Here is a 20,617-nt window from a genome sequence, read left to right as displayed (position 1 = left end):
ACCTCTTCCAACAAGCCTACTACTGGTGTTATGTGTGGTTCACGTCCTCCCCCGATAAATTCACAGTTCATTTACTCAGAGTGCAAATTAAGCCATTGTTTGTTAACAAGTTTGTTTTCTCAGTCTTACAAGGTGATATGTTAATTTATGGACATTGTGGCAAAAATCTATTCAGGTTTAACCTATTTTTTGCCACTTGCCACACATTTATATGAAATATGTGATTTTCTTTTTTTTTTTTTTTTTTGTTTTGTTTTGTTTTTTTTTTTTTGTTTTCTTTTTGTTTTTTTTTAAAGGGATCGGAACATTTTTATAAAGTTTGGGTTCAATCTTAAAAAATCAGTGTCAGCTTTTGGTACTTAAGTGTCCAATTCTTCGTGATACATTTTCAATTGTAGTAGAAATGATCATTAGTTCCTGCCATGTTACAGCTTAAATATTTTAAATATATTTAATATGTTAAATTTGTACCGCATGTCACCCTTGGTTAATTTAACCAGGTTCTCTGCTGTTGTTAATGTTAAACACGTGTACGACTGTGTGAGCAGAGCAAACCAGTTGAGCTTCGGTAATCATTGTGATAAGCTCATTGTTTCGTGCTGCAGTTCGCTGAAAAACAGATTTAGAGCAAAAAGGTCCTCTGCTGCAGGCATGTGACCCCTGACTCTCAGCCCCTCCACAGCCAGCTGTCACACTCTGCTCTCCATATCTACTTTTTATTCTCTTGTACCATTTGGCAACTGAGTACTGTCTTTGAACTTGTCCCCTCTGCAGACAGTCCCAAACATTTATGGCAACATTCATAAGATAGCATTAGCATAGCACTGAACTGCATTGCATTGCACTCATCTGCTCCTTGACCAAATATACCTTATATCGTCTGCAGGTTGATTTAAAAACAAAAACAAATAAAGATGAACCTGAAATTGTTACAGAGCAAACGTATAAAGGTACATATGGTAATAATAACTTTACAACAGACTTAACATTATGAGGACAAAAGCAAGCAAATACAACTGGCACATAACACAAATACATGTAAAACACACCTGGCAATTATAAAACATTACATATAACAGACATATTGTCAATAGCTGTTGGTGGACACCAGGTGAACAGAGAACACAGATGTAACAGATGAATCACTGAGGCCAGAATGTGTTCTCTAAATGAATATAAATCAGTTTAACTATAGTCAATTAGTAACACACCCAAAGTGTACAGAGATTCAATAGTTGAACTTCTTTTGTCTGTGAATGTGTTTTGTTGTCACTGTACGTTCAGATCAAACCGAACATGAGTACTTCATGTTTTCCATTGTTCCATGTTTTCCATTCACACTCGCAGAGATTTCAGAGGTGCAGTCTTTGGATTTCACAGTTTAATTGGCAAAGCAAGGCTTGATATGATAAAGAAATTTGTATCTTTGGAAAAGTCAAGTAGGTTTTAGGTAATATAGACAATATGTGGACACATCTGGAGGAGAAGACATTAGGCAATCTGCTGCTTTGACTTCCTACAGACTGTGGGACCTGGAAACAAGCCTGATCCGACTGATCAAAAAAGCACAGCTAACATCCAACTTTGAAGACACACTGTTGTTTATTTTAAACACACACAGACACAACCTGTTCCACACCATTAAATCCCATCATCTCCACCTCAGCTCTGGTGGAAACTTTAATGTCACACAGTGGCAGGCTTCCTTAGCTTGACTGTCTCTGCTGTCACATTTAAACACCCTCTTACACTGCTGTGGCGATTTTCCTGTGAAAAAACTACGTGCCTGTTTTCCTACTGGGCAGAGAAAATTCTCAGGCCTCTTGGGCTCATAAGACCTTTTCAAAAATCAGATAATGTCAGACATGCTTTACTGTCGAGCTAATATCAAGGCTTCGACTGAACAGTTGACATTTCGAGGACATCTGACAGTAACAATCTATTTCTCAATTTTTTTCTGTTTGGCCAATGTTTGATTCTTCATTTAATATTTTTTAAAATAATTTTTTATATTGTTATATGACAGTGAAAGAGCCTGTATATGTGCTCCTCTCCTGTGTTCCTTCATTTTTGCCTGCTTGTGTGTCTCTGCTCACACTTTCTCCCGCCCTCTGCCTCCATGGCCATCTGCTAGAGACAGAGGGAAGTGGTGAATATTGTGTGTGTGTGTTTTTTTTTTTTTTTTTTTTTTTTTTTTTTTTTTTAAGTACAGATGGAAGGGAAGGGATAAAGAGAGAGGGGTCATCAAATCTCTGTCCTAATCTCATCTGTGCAAACTGGAGCGGTGGCAGGTAGAATCACTCAGAGCTCAGACTCCTTTCCAAAGAAGGAGCCTTTAAAAACAGACTTATTTGTAAATTGAAATCACACAGTGAAAAAGTGTCGAGTACATGTTAATATGCACAGACACACATGATCATAAACTCAAGAACATTATGATGACAAGGATTAGCACCGTTGTTAAGTACACTACACACAAAGCCACAGAAGATGGACACACATGCACTGAACTGTTGCACTGTCATACATGACTCCAGTCCTCACAGCTGTAATTACAATCGGTGCAAGCTTACACACACACCACACGGATTACAGGAGCTCTCCCACTCACACATACACACACTCAGAAACGCACACAGTGACATGTAATAGACTCCACATGATTTACATGTTTTCTCTCTTTGTTCTCAGGATCCAAAGATGGGCTTTGGCATTGCAGTGTCAGGGGGGCGGGACAACCCCAACGAGGAGAACGGCGAGACGTCCATCGTGGTGTCTGACGTCCTGCAGGGAGGACCTGCTGATGGCTTATTATTGTATGTACAGTTGTTGTTTTTAATTTAATACTTTTAACGTGTTTTTTGTTGTTGTGGAGAAATTTGTGTTTGTTGATATAAAATTTTCCACAAAGGGGAATCACTTAACCACAGTCCCTTCTAGAGATTTTGCTTTTCTGCATTTCTGGGTGTATCTCTTCCCTTAATATCTCTGTATGTATTAGATCGTGAGAGACAAGAAAAACATTGAGCAGGACCATTTTATGCCAGTATTAGATTTACAGGGTTTGTTAGCATCTATATGAGGAAGGAGCATTATTTGTCTGGTCTGGTCAGGATTTCCAAAAACAGACATTCCTTTCAGTTTATCCTTCATCATCCAGAACTCACTATTTTATGATATAAAATTATTTGTGATAGATGACTTTATCCATTTTGGTCACACTAACCCCTCAGTTAATGAGTTTTATATTTTTGTTTACTTTCACATGACAACAGGGATTCATTTTACTTTATGTAGTTCTGGACTGGTAAAGCCCCTATATTATATGAATAAAAAACACTGATTATTTTTAGTAAATAAATAAAAACTTCAAAGCTATCCAGCATATTTGTGTGGCTCAAAGGATTTATTTGCCTTATTATGCCTTCAAGCAACATTCTGAACAGAGGCACAGCCATTATTGTCCCATTTGTCACTTCAGGTTCATATGAAAGTAGAAAATGTATTTATAAAAATTATGTCTTCATTTTTGGAATGGCTGTTTACATGCACCTCAAATAATCCTCTGAGTTTCGCTTGTTCAGGTCACATCACTGTGTGTTTGTGTTTAGTGAGAATGACCGAGTGGTGCAAGTGAACGCCATCCCCATGGAGGGGGCCATCCACTCCTTTGCTGTCCAGACCCTCAGGAAGTGCGGCAAAGTGGCAAAAATTGTAAGTAAAGCAGTGGGTTTGTGGTTTAAAATGTAGTGTTATTTTGTTACATAGTAAATAATGAAGAAATGCTCAGTTGCATACCATGTGACTGATGTTGCGTTTTTATCCACTCGTTTTTTGACACCTTTTCCAATTGGACGCGAAAATCCTGGAAACACCAGGAATTTGAAAAAAAATCAAATTATCACAGAAAAACTTTTTACTCTTGGATGAGGTTGAGAAGTAAAAATAAAATGTGTCAGAGTCAGACTTAGTGAATAAATCATGACGTATGTGAGGCATGTTACTTAAACAATCACTAAGAGATGAAAAATGGCAGCAGACTTAAAGGTCCCATATTGTATTGAGAGAGATGATGTCTTTTTTTTTAATTATAAAGCAGGTCGAGGTGCTAAATAAATACTAAAAGTATCAAAGCCTCAGTCCACAGAGAATTGCGCTCAGCCTGTGTTAAGAAACTGAGCCTTAAAACAGGGCCGTCAGGACTTGAGTAATTTTGTGATGTCACAACTATACAGTCACCGCCCTCAGCCAAACCCCAAGCATGGCCCACCTGGACCCAGCGTTTTAACTTTGTTAACAACACTATGCTAGATGGTCCTTTTTGTTTTGATGTAAAAATTTTTTTGTCTGTGTTTACCTACAGACAGTGAAGAGGCCCAGGAAGGTTCCAGTCAATCTGCTGAACCGTCCCCCGTCACCTGATGACAGAGTCTTCAACAACGACTACAATGATGATTACAACTACGACCAGGACCGCCGCAGTGTGTACAGCGGTCGGAGTGGTGGTGGACGGGACCACAGCCTGGAGAGGGAGCGAGGCGGTGGAGGCTACATGGATTCAGGCTACCAAACACGTGAGCGCGACTATGACAGGGACTATGACCGACGGGAACGTGGCAGGAGCATGGAGAGAGACCTCAGCCCAGACCGGCAGTACAGGAGAGATGGCAGCAGAGGTCGCACTTTAGACCGGGAGCGCAGCCCGGATCGCCGCTACAAGAGCGACCACATGCTTGACCGCGACTACAGCCCAGACAGAAGGTACCGCAGTGAGCGTGCATTAGACCGGGACCACAGCCCAGACCGCCGCTACCGCAGTGAGCGAGCCCTTGACCGCGAGTACAGCCCGGACAGACGCTACCGGAGTGAGAGAACACTGGACCGCACCAGCCCAGACCTGCGCTACAGGCGTGACAGTCCGGTACGAGGCCATGGCCGTGACCACAGCTTTGAACGAGGGCGGGATCGCATCCCCAGCGACCCGAGGAAGTACGATGAGCCGATAAAGCGGAGTGGGAGCAGGGACCGTCTGGACCGCTCGCCATCACCTGCCGCCATGCCCATCCCTCTGCCCCGCCCCGCCCGGGACCTGGAACCACTGGACAAACCAATGAATGTGCTGCTGCTAAAGAACCGGCCCAACGAAGGTAAGAAACAAACCTTCTGTTGGACTCCACATGGTTGGTACTTTTTAAAATTGGCTATCAGAGCTGGGTAGAGCTTCTTCTTTAAACTTCTTTAAACTTTGAAATTTAACAAATGAAGTTAAGTTCCCAAGTGTTGAAGAGGATCCAAAAAACAAAAAAACAAGTCCATCTAAATTATCATATGTTGAAAGCCCTGTCCCACAGATACCATTTTGAAATGGGTGACGTTAGCAAAAGCACAGAAAGAAGTGATGAGTAACCCTTTTGAAGGGAGTTATGTCTTGAGCTAACAAAATTGTTGTAGAGCTTGTTTATGTGTTGATATTACACAAAAATAACACTTGTTTTGTTTCGTTTTTTTGCTGTCTTTCCCAGAGTACGGCCTTCGTCTGGGCAGTCAGCTCTTCATCAAGGAGATGACCAGCACAGGACTTGCCAGCAGAGATGGGAACCTGCAGGAAGGGGACATTATACTGAAGGTAGAGTCAATGCGTTTCTTTTGGAGAACAGTGAAAAATAAGTGAAAAATGGCCATAACAAGTTCCCAGAGGCTAAAGGTTTTTAAGAAGCTACGACCAATTGTCCAAAGCTCAGAGATATTCAATTTACACTAATGTAAAATAGAATAAAGCAGCAAATCCTTGCATTTCAATGCAGCAAATATTTTGTTTTTTTCTTTGATAAATGACTCATTCTTTTGTAAATAGTTTTCAGTAAATTTTCCCCTGCCCCTGTGGCTCAACTCAAACGTCCACTTGGACGGTGACCTGATTAGAATTTAGTAATGGAAACTTCAAAGGTCACTGTGACCTCACATAACATGTTCTGGCCAGTACTCGAGAATTTATACACTAATGATGACAAAATACACTTAATGCATTTTATTAGATTCCTTCACTACATATAATATATGAGTCTGGACAGACATGGGTGTAAATTTCAACCTGGCTGTTTGGCGGAGGCAGACGACCACAAGGCGCTAATTCTCCCAGAATTTTGCTTGATCACTCTCCTTCTCCCTAACTTCACAGGGCTCGTACTGTTCCATAGTTTGTTTGCTCAATGCAGTGATAGTCATCGGGCTGTCTCTTTGTCTCCTCTATGTCTCTGTCAGATTAACGGAACGGTGACAGAGAATCTGTCTCTCAGCGACGCGGGGAAGCTGATTGAGAAGTCCCGTGGGAAGCTGCAGCTGGTGGTGCAGAGAGACAAACAGCAGGTGCTGATCCGAGTCCCCCCGATGGTCGACAGTGACTCGGAGCTCGATGGTGAGAGACAATCGAAACTGAAAAGCAGCAGGTCCTATCCAGTGTAAAGGCAAACCTGGCGAGTGGCCGTCATCCACATATATATATATATATACACCCACTGCATATGAACTTCATATGAATCAACTGTGGAAATGTTGTTGCTGTTGTTGTTGATGCTGTATTTGTCCATCAAATCTGTTTTCCCTTCATAAAATAAAGGTTTTACTCACTCATCAGTTTTTAGTTTCATTTAAATATTATTTCATTTGTACAAATCTTTTATAAAACAGGAAAAAACACAGAGATTCACTGATTCATCATTTTTCCTCCTCCTCCACCGTCATGATCACTCACTCCTTTATACCTGTTTTTAATGTCACATGACTAGATGCTGTGCTGCAATTGGTTGGAACCAATCTAGATAAGTGGTGTGAGTGGATTGTTCACTGACCAAATGTTTGAAGGGAGGGGGGTAATAGCCGGAAGACTTGTGACCCATTTTGTCTGGTTTTTGGTCTGTGTGTGTGTGTGTGTGTGTGTGTGTGTGTGTGTGTGTGTGTGTGTGTGTGTGTGTGCGTGCGCGCATGTGTGTGTCTGTATGTGTGAAAGTGCCCACACGCCTTTGGCAGGGTGATCTAATCCCCCATCATAATCCTGCTATTGGATATGACAGAATTTCATTATGTTAAGGTTTTCACCGTAGCAGCCGTCTGGTTTCTGCCGTCCAGGATCCGTCTCTGTGAAGATCTCTGGGTCTGACTGTGTGTGTGAATGAAGACTTCCAGAAATCACCTCATGTGCCTCTACTTAATTTCTCTCTGTAATGGCATCGTGGCGCTTTATCACTCCTGCTGTGCTTCCGTACACAGAAATGCAACCATCCATAGTGTCAAAGTTAATTGTCATGTTGAGTTTCAGTGTTTTTTGTTAATGATCGAGATTCTTGGAGCTGGTAATGAATATGAATTACCAGCACACTCAGATGTGAATAGTCATCTGACCTTCATCTGTCTGACACCAGTGTGTTTTTCTGCTTTCATGAACTGTGGCCAGTTTCAATCACGTGAAAGCCACATTATGTAATTTTAAAAAATGCAGGAGCATCGAGGAGAAGTTCGTCATTTTTTTACTCCTTCAGATATAATTTAGATGATATAAAACCAAAAGACCCCACAGACACTTTTCGGTCTTTTGTTGGTTCAGAACGGTTACAATATATTTGTTGTTGTGTTGTAGATATCTCAGAGATCGAGTCCTACCGCTCCTACTCGCCACAGGATGACAGGCGGGGCCACCACTCTGACTTGTCCTCCCACTCCTCCAATGAGAGGCTTAGAGAGAAGCCCAGGTAAGTTTCCGTCAAACCTTCAGTCCCCTGAACATTTAACTGCTTCATTTAGGACGTAGTTGTGCTTTGTGAAATATCTTTAGACTGAGGTCATTTCATAAATTAAAGCTCACAGTATGCTGCATTTGTTTAGTTTAATTTCACCATTATGTTTAGATGATGATAAAAACCACTGAAGCAGCTTTAGTGAGAGATCCCCTGTCATTTTATTATCTGCATGTCGGTAAATACAGCAGAAAAAAATCAGGATAATGCAGGATTATGTTGATTTATGCTTCATGAAGCTCAGTCAGTCCATCATATCAAATTAAATCAAACGAATGGTGGTGATAATTATGCTTTTTTTTCCTAAACTTAGGATTTATATGTGTGGAGGAATTTCTCTGCATTGATTGGGGCTGGGGTTTGTCGACATGGGCCTCTGCTGTAGTCACCAGGATGTCTCATTAGAAATTAGAGAATATCATGACTGTATGTTGCACGGTTGTGACAGACAGACATAAACACATGCCACAGTATTCAAAACTGCCTCTGTGCTACTTCCTGCCACAGTAGGTGTCTCCAGGACCACATTTTTCTATGATGACACACACAAACCTGTTTCTGTGTCCTGTGGGGACATAATGAACTCGCTAGCCCCTAACCTGAACCATCGCAACTTAATGTCTAACTGCAGTTGTTTCACTAACAAAAACCTATTTCTAACCCTAAAACCAAGTCTTAGCTCTCAAAAAGCAGGCTCTGAATGTGGTCCCTGAAGTAGTCATGGGGATATAAAAGCCCACACACACACAGGTGGAAACAACACCAGCCACCCTGTCACAGCTGGTAATTAGACATATTCTGATACTTGTATTTGTGATCCCACCAGAGAGGACCCGCCCAACAGGCTGGCAAAAATGGGTGCCATGCCAACACCATTCAGAGGTTCTGACAGAGGTGCAGAAGACACGCCCCCTTTGCAGGCAGAGAGGGAGGAAACTCCACCAGAAACACCACCAGGTGAGCGTGTTTCTCCTTCTGAACATATAAAGCTTTAATTCTGCAGCAGTTGATTCGAGTGATTAACATGTTGTTTCCTGTTCTGGTTCTGTAGCAGTCGTCTCTGCAGCCCCAAAGTTTCACCTTCCTCCTAAGGTCCCAGTAAAGCCAAGCACAGAGGACCAGGAAGTGTATGGGTCAGTACATCACAAGTTATTCATATAAGATAACACATCTGCATGTGCAGCTTGCTCTGGGTTTGTAATCCACCAGAACTGGATATTAATGTCTTTCTTTCTTTCTTTCCTTTTTTATAACACATGAAATTTTGTTGCCACGCTTCAGACCGAACACAGTGATGGTGCGTTTCCAGAAGGGTGACAGCGTGGGTCTGAGGCTGGCAGGAGGAAATGATGTCGGCATCTTCATCGCCGGCGTTCAGGAGGACAGCGCGGCCGAGCATGAGGGTCTCCGCACAGGAGACCAGATCATGAAGGTGAGGCGGCTTTTATCACAGTAGATGAAATATTCAGATGATTCAGTAGAATAAGATGCAGAATGTTACCAATCAGGAACAGTGTGCAGTACGCATTATTAAAGGACAAGGCTGGTGATATTCTCTACCTTTCTTACTGTCAATGAATCCCATGCCTTATAGGAACTCCTGTCCACATTCTGTGAAGTCATCATCATTATCAGTCTGTGATGTGTTCTTATAGTTTTTACGTAATAGAGGAGCTCTGTGGCCCAGTTCTGGATACACACAATAGTTGTTATTAGGATACATTCATTGTTGTTTTGGTCTTTTGTCTGGGATAGTTTGACAATAATGAAAATAGCTTTATTCTTTAAAGAGTACAATAAACATAACATAAAAACAAAAGACAAAAGATGAAGAGCAAGAAATGTAAACAGTGTAAAAACAAAATTATTAAAGGCACAATCCAGGATGTGAATGTAAACCAAAGGCAGAATTAGTCTCTGCTGTCCTCTAAATTCATTAATTATCATGTTTGGTTTATTAGCTTTACTCATTTACTATTGTCCCAGTGATCTGGTGTTCGTCTTTGTGTGAAAACATCCTATTTAACCTGCTGATCATGTAATTATATATTCACTGTTTTTAATGGTATTTCTTGTCTGACTCAGGTGAACAACACAGACTTCAGAGGCATGGTGCGAGAGGATGCTGTTCTCTACCTCCTGGAGATGCCCAAGGGAGAGGAAGTGACCATTCTTGCTCAGAGTAAACCTGAAGGTACTGTGCTTTATAGATACTTGCTGCTAATCAAACTAATACAAATACATATTGCTATTAATCACAAAATGGTTAAAGACTTAAATTAATGAAACAACAAATACAGCAAAACTTGTGATGTGCTAAAATATTTCAGCCCTGCACTGAAAGGTAACAAACACCTGTGTAAAGACTTAATAAAAAAGGTGAAATTAATTCAAAGCCTTTCGCAGTTGTTCACCAAACTAAGGTCCACAAACAATATTTATATACCAATCAAAGTGTCATGTGCATTTACACATAAATTCACAGAGATACACCCTGTAGCTTGACAGTACCAATACCAGTGTGGTGTTGTTTTGAGCTCTGTGGTTCACCATGTCCACTTTACAAGACTGTGAAGCTGAGTCAGTTATTTTTATTTAGTTAGTTCAGTTTGTATTGTAGTTTTGTGGCCTGTAGTACAAAGATTATGCCTCGTGGCCCAGTATGATAACAGCTTTCCTCATTTACTTTCCCTTTCAGTGTACAAGGACATTTTAGCATCTGGCAGAGGCGACTCTTTCTTCATCAGGACCCACTTTGAGTATGAGAAGGAGGCTCCACAGAGTCTTCCTTTCTCCAGAGGAGAGATCTTCAAAGTGACCGACACGCTTTATGATGGCAAACTGGGCAACTGGCTGGCAATCCGCACTGACAAAGACAACCAGCTACTGGAGAAGGGAATCATCCCCAACAAGAGCAGGTGTGTGTCTGCATGTGTGCAACAGTGGGGCCAGCCCTATAATCCGAAGTGTCCCTGACTGACTGACTGATGACATTACCATCGCTGGTCAGTCGAGTGCCTCGTCACTGAGTTTGGAGTTTCTGGCACAAACACGCTCCATTAGGGAGTGTTTACAGTCTGCAGTGTTGCAAACTTAGCGCATCGTTGCAAGATCTAGAAGCATTTTTCCAAACAAACTGGGTATAAACCTGATACTTGACTGGATCGTGTATGGATGTCGAGCAGGGGCTTAGAGCTACACTTCTAGTTACAGGCAGTCTGCTGAGCCATCTGAATAACATGTAAACAACAGAGACACCAGCAACCAGAAATGAGACAATACACTTCCTGCAGCACAGCAATACAAGCTCTGTTCAGAAATAAAGGGTTTCTGCCCATTGAAACATTAGAGGGCTTTTAATTTGAAAGAAAGTGTTGAGTTTGTATTAACACATAATGCAGTAACTTTAACATGATAAACGGGAGCTACTGAATACAAGGCTTTGTCTTAAAATACCACTATGACCAAACATACATTATCAAACAGAGGGAGTTAGAAATAAAGACCTGTCTCTAATAAAAGTCTGTTATGTGGAGTTCAGGTACATAAAGACTAAACTGTTTTCGATCCCAGATGGAGGCTGTGCTCTGTGTAAGAGACAAAATAAGAAAGATCTTCTGTCTCTTGTAACTTTCTCTGATCATTTTACAGCAAATACAGCTGAAATCACAGCACAGTCTTTGTCTTTAATTTATGTGTTTGGTAATTTTGTCAGACAATGTTGTGGTTATAAACTCAAGATGTGACCATAGGTGGTCCAGCCATATACTAGGATTAGACCTAGTCTTGCCTTACTAATGGTCGTATTTTCATACATCAGTAATAATCCTAAACCCAACCGGTCGAGGCAGACGGCCGCCCACCCTGAGCCCGGTTCTGTTGGAGGTTTCTTCCTGTTAAAAGGGAGTTTTTCCTCCCCCCTGTCGCCAAGCGCTTGCTCGTTGTGGGAACTGTTGGGTTTTTCTCTGTAACAAAGTAAGGTCTTGACCTTACCCTGTAAAGTGCCTTGAGATAATGTATATTATGATTTGGCGCTATACAAATAAAATTGAATTGAAATTGAATTAATAAAGAGGAAAATGAATCAAAGAGACTGCTGAAGAAAAATGAAAAAGTCTTGAACATATGAAAACCACCAGTTGTTTGTTTGTATGTATGTATGTGTGTGTGTATATATATATATATATGTATATATATATATACAAGTGGCATTCTGAACACCATAGCCCTGTAACCTTAGCTTGACACAGATTCTCTATGTCTCATTCACTGACCTGGTAGCTAAAAAGTAATCATCTGATCTACAATACAATCAAATGCCAAAGCCCTTAATCATTAACAGTCAAACCATGAATCTTAAATGTACATATGTTATTATGTCTGGCAGGACAGTGTCTGAAGTTCCTTGTCATTTTGTCTCACAGAGCGGAGCAGATGGCCAACGTCCAGAATGCTGCTCGCGCCGCGTCAGGTAACGACAGAGGAGACTTCTGGAGGCTGAGAGGTCAAAGAGCAGCAAAGAAGAAAGATCTCCGCAAGAGCCGGGAGGACCTGAGCGCTGCTCCGGTCACCACGCGATTTCCCGCCTATGAGAGAGTGGTCTTGCGTGAAGGTAGTCAAAGAAAAGCTCTCTGTTGGTCACTCTGCAGTTCTTGTTGCTGTGTTGTGTTTTTCCAGGATGTCTGTGACTGAGTCTGTGATCTGCTTAATGTTTTCTCCAGCTGGATTCAAGAGGCCTGTGGTGATATTTGGGCCCATTTCTGATGCAGTGAATGAGAAACTGGCCAATGACATGCCAAACGAGTTTGTCATCGCAAGTAAGTGCTTACATCATCATCGCTTCTTTGGGAATGTTTAAAACAGTCTCAGAATTGGTGCCGATAAAAACAGATTCTCGCACAAGAACTAACTTCTTTCCTCTTTCAGAAACGGAACCGAAGGATGCAGGAAGTGAGAAATCCTCCGGAGTGGTGAGACTGAACACCATTCGACAAATCATTGAACAGGTACGGTATGAGAGAAGTCGTGGCTTTATGAAAATAATGGAACGCCATCTAACATCAGACCACTTCCCTGTTTCCTCAGGACCGCCACGCTCTCCTGGACGTGACTCCCAAAGCTGTGGACACGTTGAACTACACCCAGTGGTATCCCATCGTCATCTTCATGAACCCAGACAGCAAGCAAGGCGTCAAGACCATGAGGAACCGCCTCATGCCCGGATCCAGCCGCAGCGCACGCAAGCTGTATGAGCAGGCCGTCAAGCTGAGGAAGACCTGCTCACACCTTTTCACTGGTGGGTTTTACTCAGAACGTGGCTGCTACTCTGCAGCTGTGATAACAATCAGAACTTTATACCTGCAGCACCTTTCAAAACAAAATGCTTTCAGTGCTGTATGAAGGGAAAGTCAAATATAAAATAACAAGACCTGGCCTTCAGGGACTCCTCTCTGGTTTGCATGTAAGCAAACATGCACAAGTGTTGTTGGGACATGTTTGCATGTTTTTCTTTTATACTCGCACAAATATAATGTACATGTCCACTAGGAAGTCAATTTAAGTTATATAGCTAAATATCACTAATTTGCCTCAAGGGAATTTAGAATTTACAGCATACACCCTCTGTCCTCAGATCGTCAATTAGGGTAAAAAAAAAAAACCTAAATTGGGCAGAAATGGAAGAAACCTCAGGAGGGATTGATCCCCTTTCCAGGACCAACAGACATGTCATGGACGTTGTGTGCACAGAGTAGACCAACATATTGATATTATACTGGACAATCATGACGACATCATCGATAGACTTTAAACAGACATGGAGTATATGGAGTCAGGTTTAGCAAACTGCAGTGTAAAGAAAACATCAGAAGTCAGTTTCACCCCAGTGACTGTAAACAAACTGCTCCATTGAAACAACATGACAGAATTAGGTTTGATCAACATGAACGAACAGAATAACATGAAAGAAGAAAACAGAGAAAACTTCCCAGAGGATGTTGGATCAAATAATCAGCTGAAGAACAAAGCATGAATCCAGGTTAAATAATACATCAATGATGAGTCAATGTTGACTTGACCTAATTTATGTTGTTTTTTGTTTTGTTTTCGTGCGTTCAGCGACCATCGACCTGAACTCAGCCAATGATGCGTGGTACGGTAGCGTGAAGGATTCTATTCAGGAGCAGATGAACAGAGCTGTGTGGGTGTGTGAGGGCAAGGTGAGTCTGGGAGTGACACTCTGCTGCTGAGAGATTTTATTTTCACAGTTTCTGGAGATTCATTTACGAACACTTGGTTTCTCAAATAAGTTTCTTTGATAATATGAACTCAGCTGTGATGGGTCAGTCAGGTCGAGCTGTGTGAGTTACAGGATTGTTACAGTCATCTCTCTCTGTCACTTCCTGTCCTCAGCTGGACGGTTCAGAGGAGGACCTGGATCTCCATGACGACCGCATGTCCTACCTGTCAGCAATGAGCGCTGACTACCTGAGCATGGACAGCCGTCTGACCAGTGACTACGAGGACACAGCTGACGAGGGCGGGGCTTATACTGACAATGAGCTGGACGAGCAATTGGACGAGCCCCAGCCCGTGTCTGCGATCAGCCGATCGTCGGAGCCTGTGCTGCCGGACGAGGTGGGACGGTAAACACAGCAGGAGACTGTGTGTATACTTGTGTGTATAACCTGAGCCTGATAGCCCTTCTTCCGTGTGTGTGTGTGTGTGTATATGTGTATGTGTGTGTGTGTGTAGAAGCATCACCCTGAACCTCGGGCTCGTATGAGGAGGTCAGGGAGCAGAGAGGTGCTGAACAGAGACCCCAGCCCTCCCCCTTCTTTTGTCCCCGAACCCCCAAAGGTGAGAACCTTCCCCTCCTTCCTCTTCATCACCTCACCTCCCCTGTGACCCCTGTAGAAATTAACCTGTTTTCGATGCCGATACGACACTGAAGTTTTGATACTGATAAGTGTTTTCATTTACAGTTCTCAATTTTCATATACAAAACCCCATTTTTCATTTAACAAAAATTAGTCACAGTTCTGAAATGTTAAATGTCGTCTAAACACAAACTTACACACAAGAACTTTGTGTCTAAAATTTTAGATTTAAATCATTAAAATATCTAATCAAAGTATTCAGCAGTAATTTACTGTACCCAACAGTTTTCAATGTGGTACTGACGCATTTCAATTGACGCTAAAAAAAGGTTTTTAATGAAAAGAAACTGAAAAAAATCTTTCAACCTCTTGAAGTAATGTGGAGTTATTCTTCTTTCTAAGAATGAATTGAGGATAGTAAAAGACAAGGAAATGTTTTGTTTTTAAAACTTGTTCCCATGTTTGGAAATTTTACCTTGTGTATTTAAAACAGTTAAAACTGTAAAACAGATGATTGAGTATTTTAAAACTGACATTGTTAAACCTTAGTCTGAAAATAGATTTTCTTGCTCTATCTATAAGTCTATAATATCTATAAGGATATTTTTACCTCCTGTTCACGTCCCTTTTTCTGTCTGGTGGTGGACGTGGCTGTAACGTTGTCAGTTTGAATGTCTGGATTGGCCTGGAGTATTAAACTATAAATTCATAATTTGGTCTGAGGACGTGTTTTATTTTGAAGGAGCCTGATGCTGAAGCAGGTCATCCTCACTGAAAAAGACAAAGAAAGGTTTCACATGGACCAAAATATCCTGACCGCTGCTCTGCTCTGACAGGTGCGGGCTCAGACTCGGACTGACTCATCGCGGAGCTATGACTCACACTCCAGCAGCACCATCAGCAGCGACGCAGCGGGCGGAAACAAGCCGCTTCCCCCTCCCGTGGCCCTGAAGCCCACCATCCCCCGCCTCAACCACCCCCCAGAGGAGCAGAGCCCCAAGAAGGAGGAGGAGGACCCCGCCAACAAATCCTTCCTGGGCAAAGTGAGAATTATTATTTTTCTTTCTTTTCCTATTAAATCTCAATATTTGTAATAGTATATTTGTGGCTCAGTTGTTAAATCATTTTTATTTCATTTTCTTCTCTTCTGACTCTCGTTGCTTCTAATATGAAATAGAAAATGGGCAACCAGGTAACTGAACGTGTCGTCTTGAATGTTCTGAGTCCTCATTTCAAATCCCATAATCACTCATCATCCATCGTAACGATGTCCTATGATCTCATTATCACTCTCAAGTGTTTCATTTGACAGTCACTTCCTGATGAATCGTGCCATGTGGATGTGTAGGATCTATTCATTATCAACAAAAATAGAACATGAGTTAATATTCATTTGTTTTCTCCCAGATTAAAGCGTTTGAGAAGATGGACCACCTGGCTCGAGCTCAGAGGATGCTGGAGCTGCAGGAGGCGGAGAACGCTCGAGTCAGTGCTGCTGTTGCTATTATTACTGTTATTATTACTGATGTTATTTCAGTACAAGTTGACAGATGAAACTGAAGCCAACCTCAGAGCCTGTGTGTGATCACAGCTAAATGTCTTTAGTCTGATGCAGCAGACGAGGTGGGGAGGTTATCACTGAAACTGGTAGCTCTGCCCTGATCCTTCCTGTTGACTGTGGACAACAACAAACGTCAGATTAGTAGAGACTCACAAAAAAAAAAAAAAAAACTTAAAATATCTAGATTTTCATTTATGTGTATTTATGGAGCATTTAGAAATAATCTTTTAAGCCTTGTCCTCTTTTTTAATTAAGAATTTTAAAACCCCACCGTCATGTCCATATGAACAGTTAATACATTCACAATATACAAAATCATGTGACACATTAGTGTGAGCTATTACATGTATGGTTGTGCAGAACAGGGACTCCAGATTTAGCCTCCTATCACTTGTTTGAAATTGCATTAGAGCAGTGTTTCTCAAACTTTCTCAGACCACATGACCATTAGAATAAAACATCCCAAAAACCAACGGGGCTGCTGCTTCAGTAATATTGTGGTGAGCTTCTGCAGATGAGAGTCAGCTGTTTAAATTATCAGCAACCCCTGCGCCTCACACACTGCACAACAAGTGGAGCTGTTTCTGTTGCATCATCAGAATTATCACACATACATGACCACTGGCCGGGTGTCGTCAAACACACCACGAGTCTCGGGCTGGTGACTACATTACCAGTAAAACACTGAACACTTGCCTGTTGTGTTATGCTGGAGGTTTTAAACCACAAGTCCACGATCTGGTCCATTGTCAGTGATTTATAGTTAACAGGCTGCTGATAACTGGAGAGATTTAGCACAGTCCCAGGGCAGGATAACTGTGAGCTTCATCCACATTTCCTTTCAAATGTCAGGCTGATCATTTTTCATGTAAATCGTAAAACATAAGCTGATATAGCTGCAGTTGTTACGTTACTGCAGAGCAGCCAATTGAAATAATAAAGTCTGAATTTACGTAGAGTTGATTCCATATTGAAAACAACACATACTCTACTGGCTAACAGGCTTTGTGGTCACTCTCAGACTGTCTGAGAAACACTACATTTGAAACATATTTGAACAAATGTACTTTCTTTGAGAAATGATGTAGAGTTCAGGACGTCTGGTGGTGGGTTTGTTTCTTTTAGTTTTGTATTAGTTGTGACGTATCTGGGTCTTGTTTGTTCCCCTCTCTTCACACAGTTGGAAATCGCCCAGAAGCATCCAGACATCTACGCCATCCCAGTGAAGCTGCCAAAACCCAACCTCAACCGTCCTCAGCCAATCGGGTGAGAGCATCTTCTTCTCTTTTTTTTTTTCTTTTAATGATGCATTAGTCTTATGAAAGGAAAAGCTAAACTGCTGGACCACTGCTTTGTTCATCTGTGATCAGTTCAAGCTCCAACCCCGAGGCCCAGACTCCCTCCAGGCCACCGTACTCAGAGACGAGAGGACACGACAGCGAAGAGGCCGACTACCGCCGACAGCTGGTCGACCAGACCAAGAGAGGATACTACAATCCCCAGAAATACAAGGACACTGAGCTGTAGGCAGGAAACCAGAACGTGATGTCATCACTGCACACCGCTCCATTCCCCCACATCGTCGCTACAAGCTGTCAGAGCTCGTCGCCTTGGTAACAGCTTATGCAGTTTTACCTTGTTGTAAACTGAACTCTTTTCAACACTAATTTCAAGCACAGTCTCACTACACGTTGTACTTCACACAAGTTTGTACAAAAGGCCCCTTCACACCCGTCCAGGGTTTTCTGATGGACCTTTCCACACATGTCACGCTTCAGTGTGTATATTTATACATATTGTTTTTATGTGTCTGAGAATGTTTTTGTTACAAGCGAGTCCTCATCTGACCCCATTACACTGACACCCAGCCCCAGTTTGTGCCTCTCATGTGCTGCTGTTACGTTCACGTCACAAAGAACAAATCTGCAGTTCTGAATGAATCTCCAGAGCACATGAAGACACTTGTCTAAAAATATCTGTCCACAGCACAATAAATACGTAGATATAGATGAATAGATGAGAAAGTATAGATACAAATTTAAAAAATGAAATGAAATGTTAGATTTGTCTCTCAGGTTACTGCTCTGCTTCCTAACAGGTAGCTGGAGATGCCAGATTTTTTTTTGCCTTTACGCTGGTGATAACCATCATGCTTTCAGGTTGTCCGTCCCTCCGTCCCTCTGTCCATCTGTCCATCTGTTCAGCCCATTTCATGAACACAATATCTCAGTAACACCTCAAGGCTATTTCCTGAGATTTGACACAAACATTCACTTGAACTCAAAGATGAACTGATCAGAATTTGGTGGTCAAAGGTTAAAGGTCACTGACCATACAAAACACATTTTTGGCCATAACTCACTAATTCATATGCTGATTATGACACAAATGTCTAAAAGGATAAACTGATGAAGTGATGATATTTTGTATCCAAAAAGGTCAAAGGTCAACTTCACTGTGATGTCATAATATTCTGCAGAAACACCTCTGGCCATTGTTCAATGATGTAACTCAGATGTAAACATGACGTTGTGTGTACTGTTGGAAGAAAATGGAGATTTGAATATAAAACTTCTTGTACAAATTGAGAAAGGCATTTCCAGCGGCCATCTTTGTTTTACAGACAGAACATTTTTTCATTCAGATGTTTAGAACAGTTTTCTTCTCAGAGCAGCAGTAAGAGTTTAAATGTTTCAAAGAGCGTCAGGGACCTTTATCTTTGAGGAGGACGGATGATGAGCTGTGTTACCAGGACGTGATGGTGATACTTGAGAGGCAGAAACTGGAGCTGACCAACATGCACCAAACCATGGACATGGTACTGTAGACTGTGTACAGTATCCAGACTGGTTGGTTTTATTAGTGAGTGGTTTTGAGCATCTTTGTGTGCACCACTGATGTTATAGCACCTCTCCACTCTTTAGATATAGGTGTTAGTTTTCCTGTTCTCGTCACTGTCCTGCCAAGTCTCCGCTGATTGGTCATTTGCCTCTACATTCCTACTTGTCCATACACTACACTGTGATATGTGTGCTTGGTGGGATGCAGCATATTTTCAAAGTGCCTTGCAGCCCTGATTCAGTTCAGAAAGAACAAAGAACTTTCTTCACAGACAACACGAGGTTCTTAAAATACAAAAAAAAGGTGCATGGTGATTTTCACTTCATTTTACAGAATCATCATTTTTACGAACACACTTTTGTCAGAACTGACAAACTAGTTTTAGATTTACACAACTGGACATTTCCTTCCTACTGTTTTATTTTTCTGTGATTGGCAGTTTGGTTCAGGAGTGTATTCCCTTCACCAAAGGAAGATGATGAAGCTGTAATTAAGAGATACACAAAGATCTCATTAATGCAACATTTGTTATCTCAGTCATGAGAGCAGATCTCATAATTACAAGACATAATTATAATTCCAGAGTTATGACTTTAAAATGACGAGTTATGGAAGGAAAATGTGTCCTTCTTATGTCTTTGGTGAACGCAGTCCACCTCTGTCATTTAAGGCGGATGTGCAGCTGCCTGGAAAACACTTGTGTGTTTACATCAGCAGGAGCAGACGGACCAGGTAAATGTTGAAAACAGGACGTTCAGATGATGGGTTGTGAAGATGGATCCAGAGGGAGCATTAGCTTTATTAGCTGCTCACAACACAGAGACAATCACATTTTTATTGCATATAATGTTTTTATATTAAATATGAGTCTTTGTAAACGGGAGTATTGGGAATGTGGTGACGACAATCATGTTGTTGATCAGTTTCTTTTAAATGTCTGTTAGTTTGTGATTTTCTTTTTTTCAGTGTTACAGGACTCTTGGGAAATTCAATAAATAAATTTCTCTTTTTTTACATTTTGTCTTTGTATAGATCTCAGGTTCAACTTTTGTTTTTACCGAGTTTTTACCGTGTTTTTGAACCAGTTCTAACTGACCGCACACAAAGAGACAGAGGGGAAATATAAAGTGTCGCACACTCTCCGGTCTCTTCTCAAAGGTTTTCATGGGGACCTTAAGAGAACCTCAGTCCTGCCTACTGTCTCACTTCAGCTCACTGTGTGGAGTGGACACAATAGTTGGTTTGTGTGTTTCAACGACAAAAACTGTTGAATTAAAACCCCAAATCCTGATGCTGGAAAGGTGCTCGATCATCAAGAACATTTCATTCATAAGATTTTACATCTACATCACATCAGTAGTAATTTTTTTAAAAACCTTTCTCGATGTTTTCGACAACTGTCACTCATCTGCATCATCTCTCATTTTCTATATGTGTGAACCTGTTAACTACATGTGTAATGATTGTTCAAGGCCTGTACAGTAGTTACGCTACTGAATTACAGTGCTACAGCTGGTAGCAAAGAAAATCAATGAGTTGAAAGCAAA

At 41.5% G+C, this 20,617-nt stretch overlaps 1 protein-coding gene across 8 annotated transcripts in view; it reads left to right on the top strand.

Moving 5' to 3' along the window:
• Positions 1-20,084, top strand: part of tjp2a (tight junction protein 2a (zona occludens 2)) — a 39,147-nt gene extending 19,063 nt beyond the window's left edge. For 5 of the 8 annotated variants that reach the window (XM_071466858.1, XM_071466854.1, XM_071466853.1 and 2 more), the window contains 22 exons: positions 2,692-2,816; positions 3,612-3,714; positions 4,364-5,147; positions 5,523-5,626; positions 6,262-6,415; positions 7,634-7,745; positions 8,617-8,747; positions 8,842-8,923; positions 9,072-9,222; positions 9,876-9,984; positions 10,489-10,708; positions 12,215-12,402; positions 12,512-12,607; positions 12,717-12,796; positions 12,876-13,086; positions 13,908-14,008; positions 14,202-14,426; positions 14,544-14,648; positions 15,505-15,711; positions 16,076-16,153; positions 17,410-17,495; positions 17,600-20,084. In XM_071466858.1, coding sequence (XP_071322959.1) covers positions 2,692-2,816; positions 3,612-3,714; positions 4,364-5,147; positions 5,523-5,626; positions 6,262-6,415; positions 7,634-7,745; positions 8,617-8,747; positions 8,842-8,923; positions 9,072-9,222; positions 9,876-9,984; positions 10,489-10,708; positions 12,215-12,402; positions 12,512-12,607; positions 12,717-12,796; positions 12,876-13,086; positions 13,908-14,008; positions 14,202-14,426; positions 14,544-14,648; positions 15,505-15,711; positions 16,076-16,153; positions 17,410-17,495; positions 17,600-17,756 — 3,609 coding nt within the window. In that variant the 3' untranslated portion in view covers positions 17,757-20,084. The remainder of the gene's footprint in view (positions 1-2,691; positions 2,817-3,611; positions 3,715-4,363; positions 5,148-5,522; positions 5,627-6,261; positions 6,416-7,633; positions 7,746-8,616; positions 8,748-8,841; positions 8,924-9,071; positions 9,223-9,875; positions 9,985-10,488; positions 10,709-12,214; positions 12,403-12,511; positions 12,608-12,716; positions 12,797-12,875; positions 13,087-13,907; positions 14,009-14,201; positions 14,427-14,543; positions 14,649-15,504; positions 15,712-16,075; positions 16,154-17,409; positions 17,496-17,599) is intronic. The other 3 variants (XM_071466859.1, XM_071466857.1, XM_071466855.1) reach the window with 1 other exon arrangement.
• Positions 20,085-20,617: the final 533 nt, after the last annotated feature.

This window comes from Trachinotus anak, unplaced genomic scaffold, assembly GCF_046630095.1.
Source record: "Trachinotus anak isolate AG129_WGS33_773 ecotype Australia unplaced genomic scaffold, CSIRO_AGI_Tana_v1 ptg000028l, whole genome shotgun sequence".
In the NCBI taxonomy this organism is placed as follows: Eukaryota; Metazoa; Chordata; class Actinopteri; order Carangiformes; family Carangidae; genus Trachinotus; species Trachinotus anak.
The sequence above is the reverse complement of the archived record's forward strand: the minus strand, read 5'-3'. Positions and strand labels throughout refer to the sequence as shown.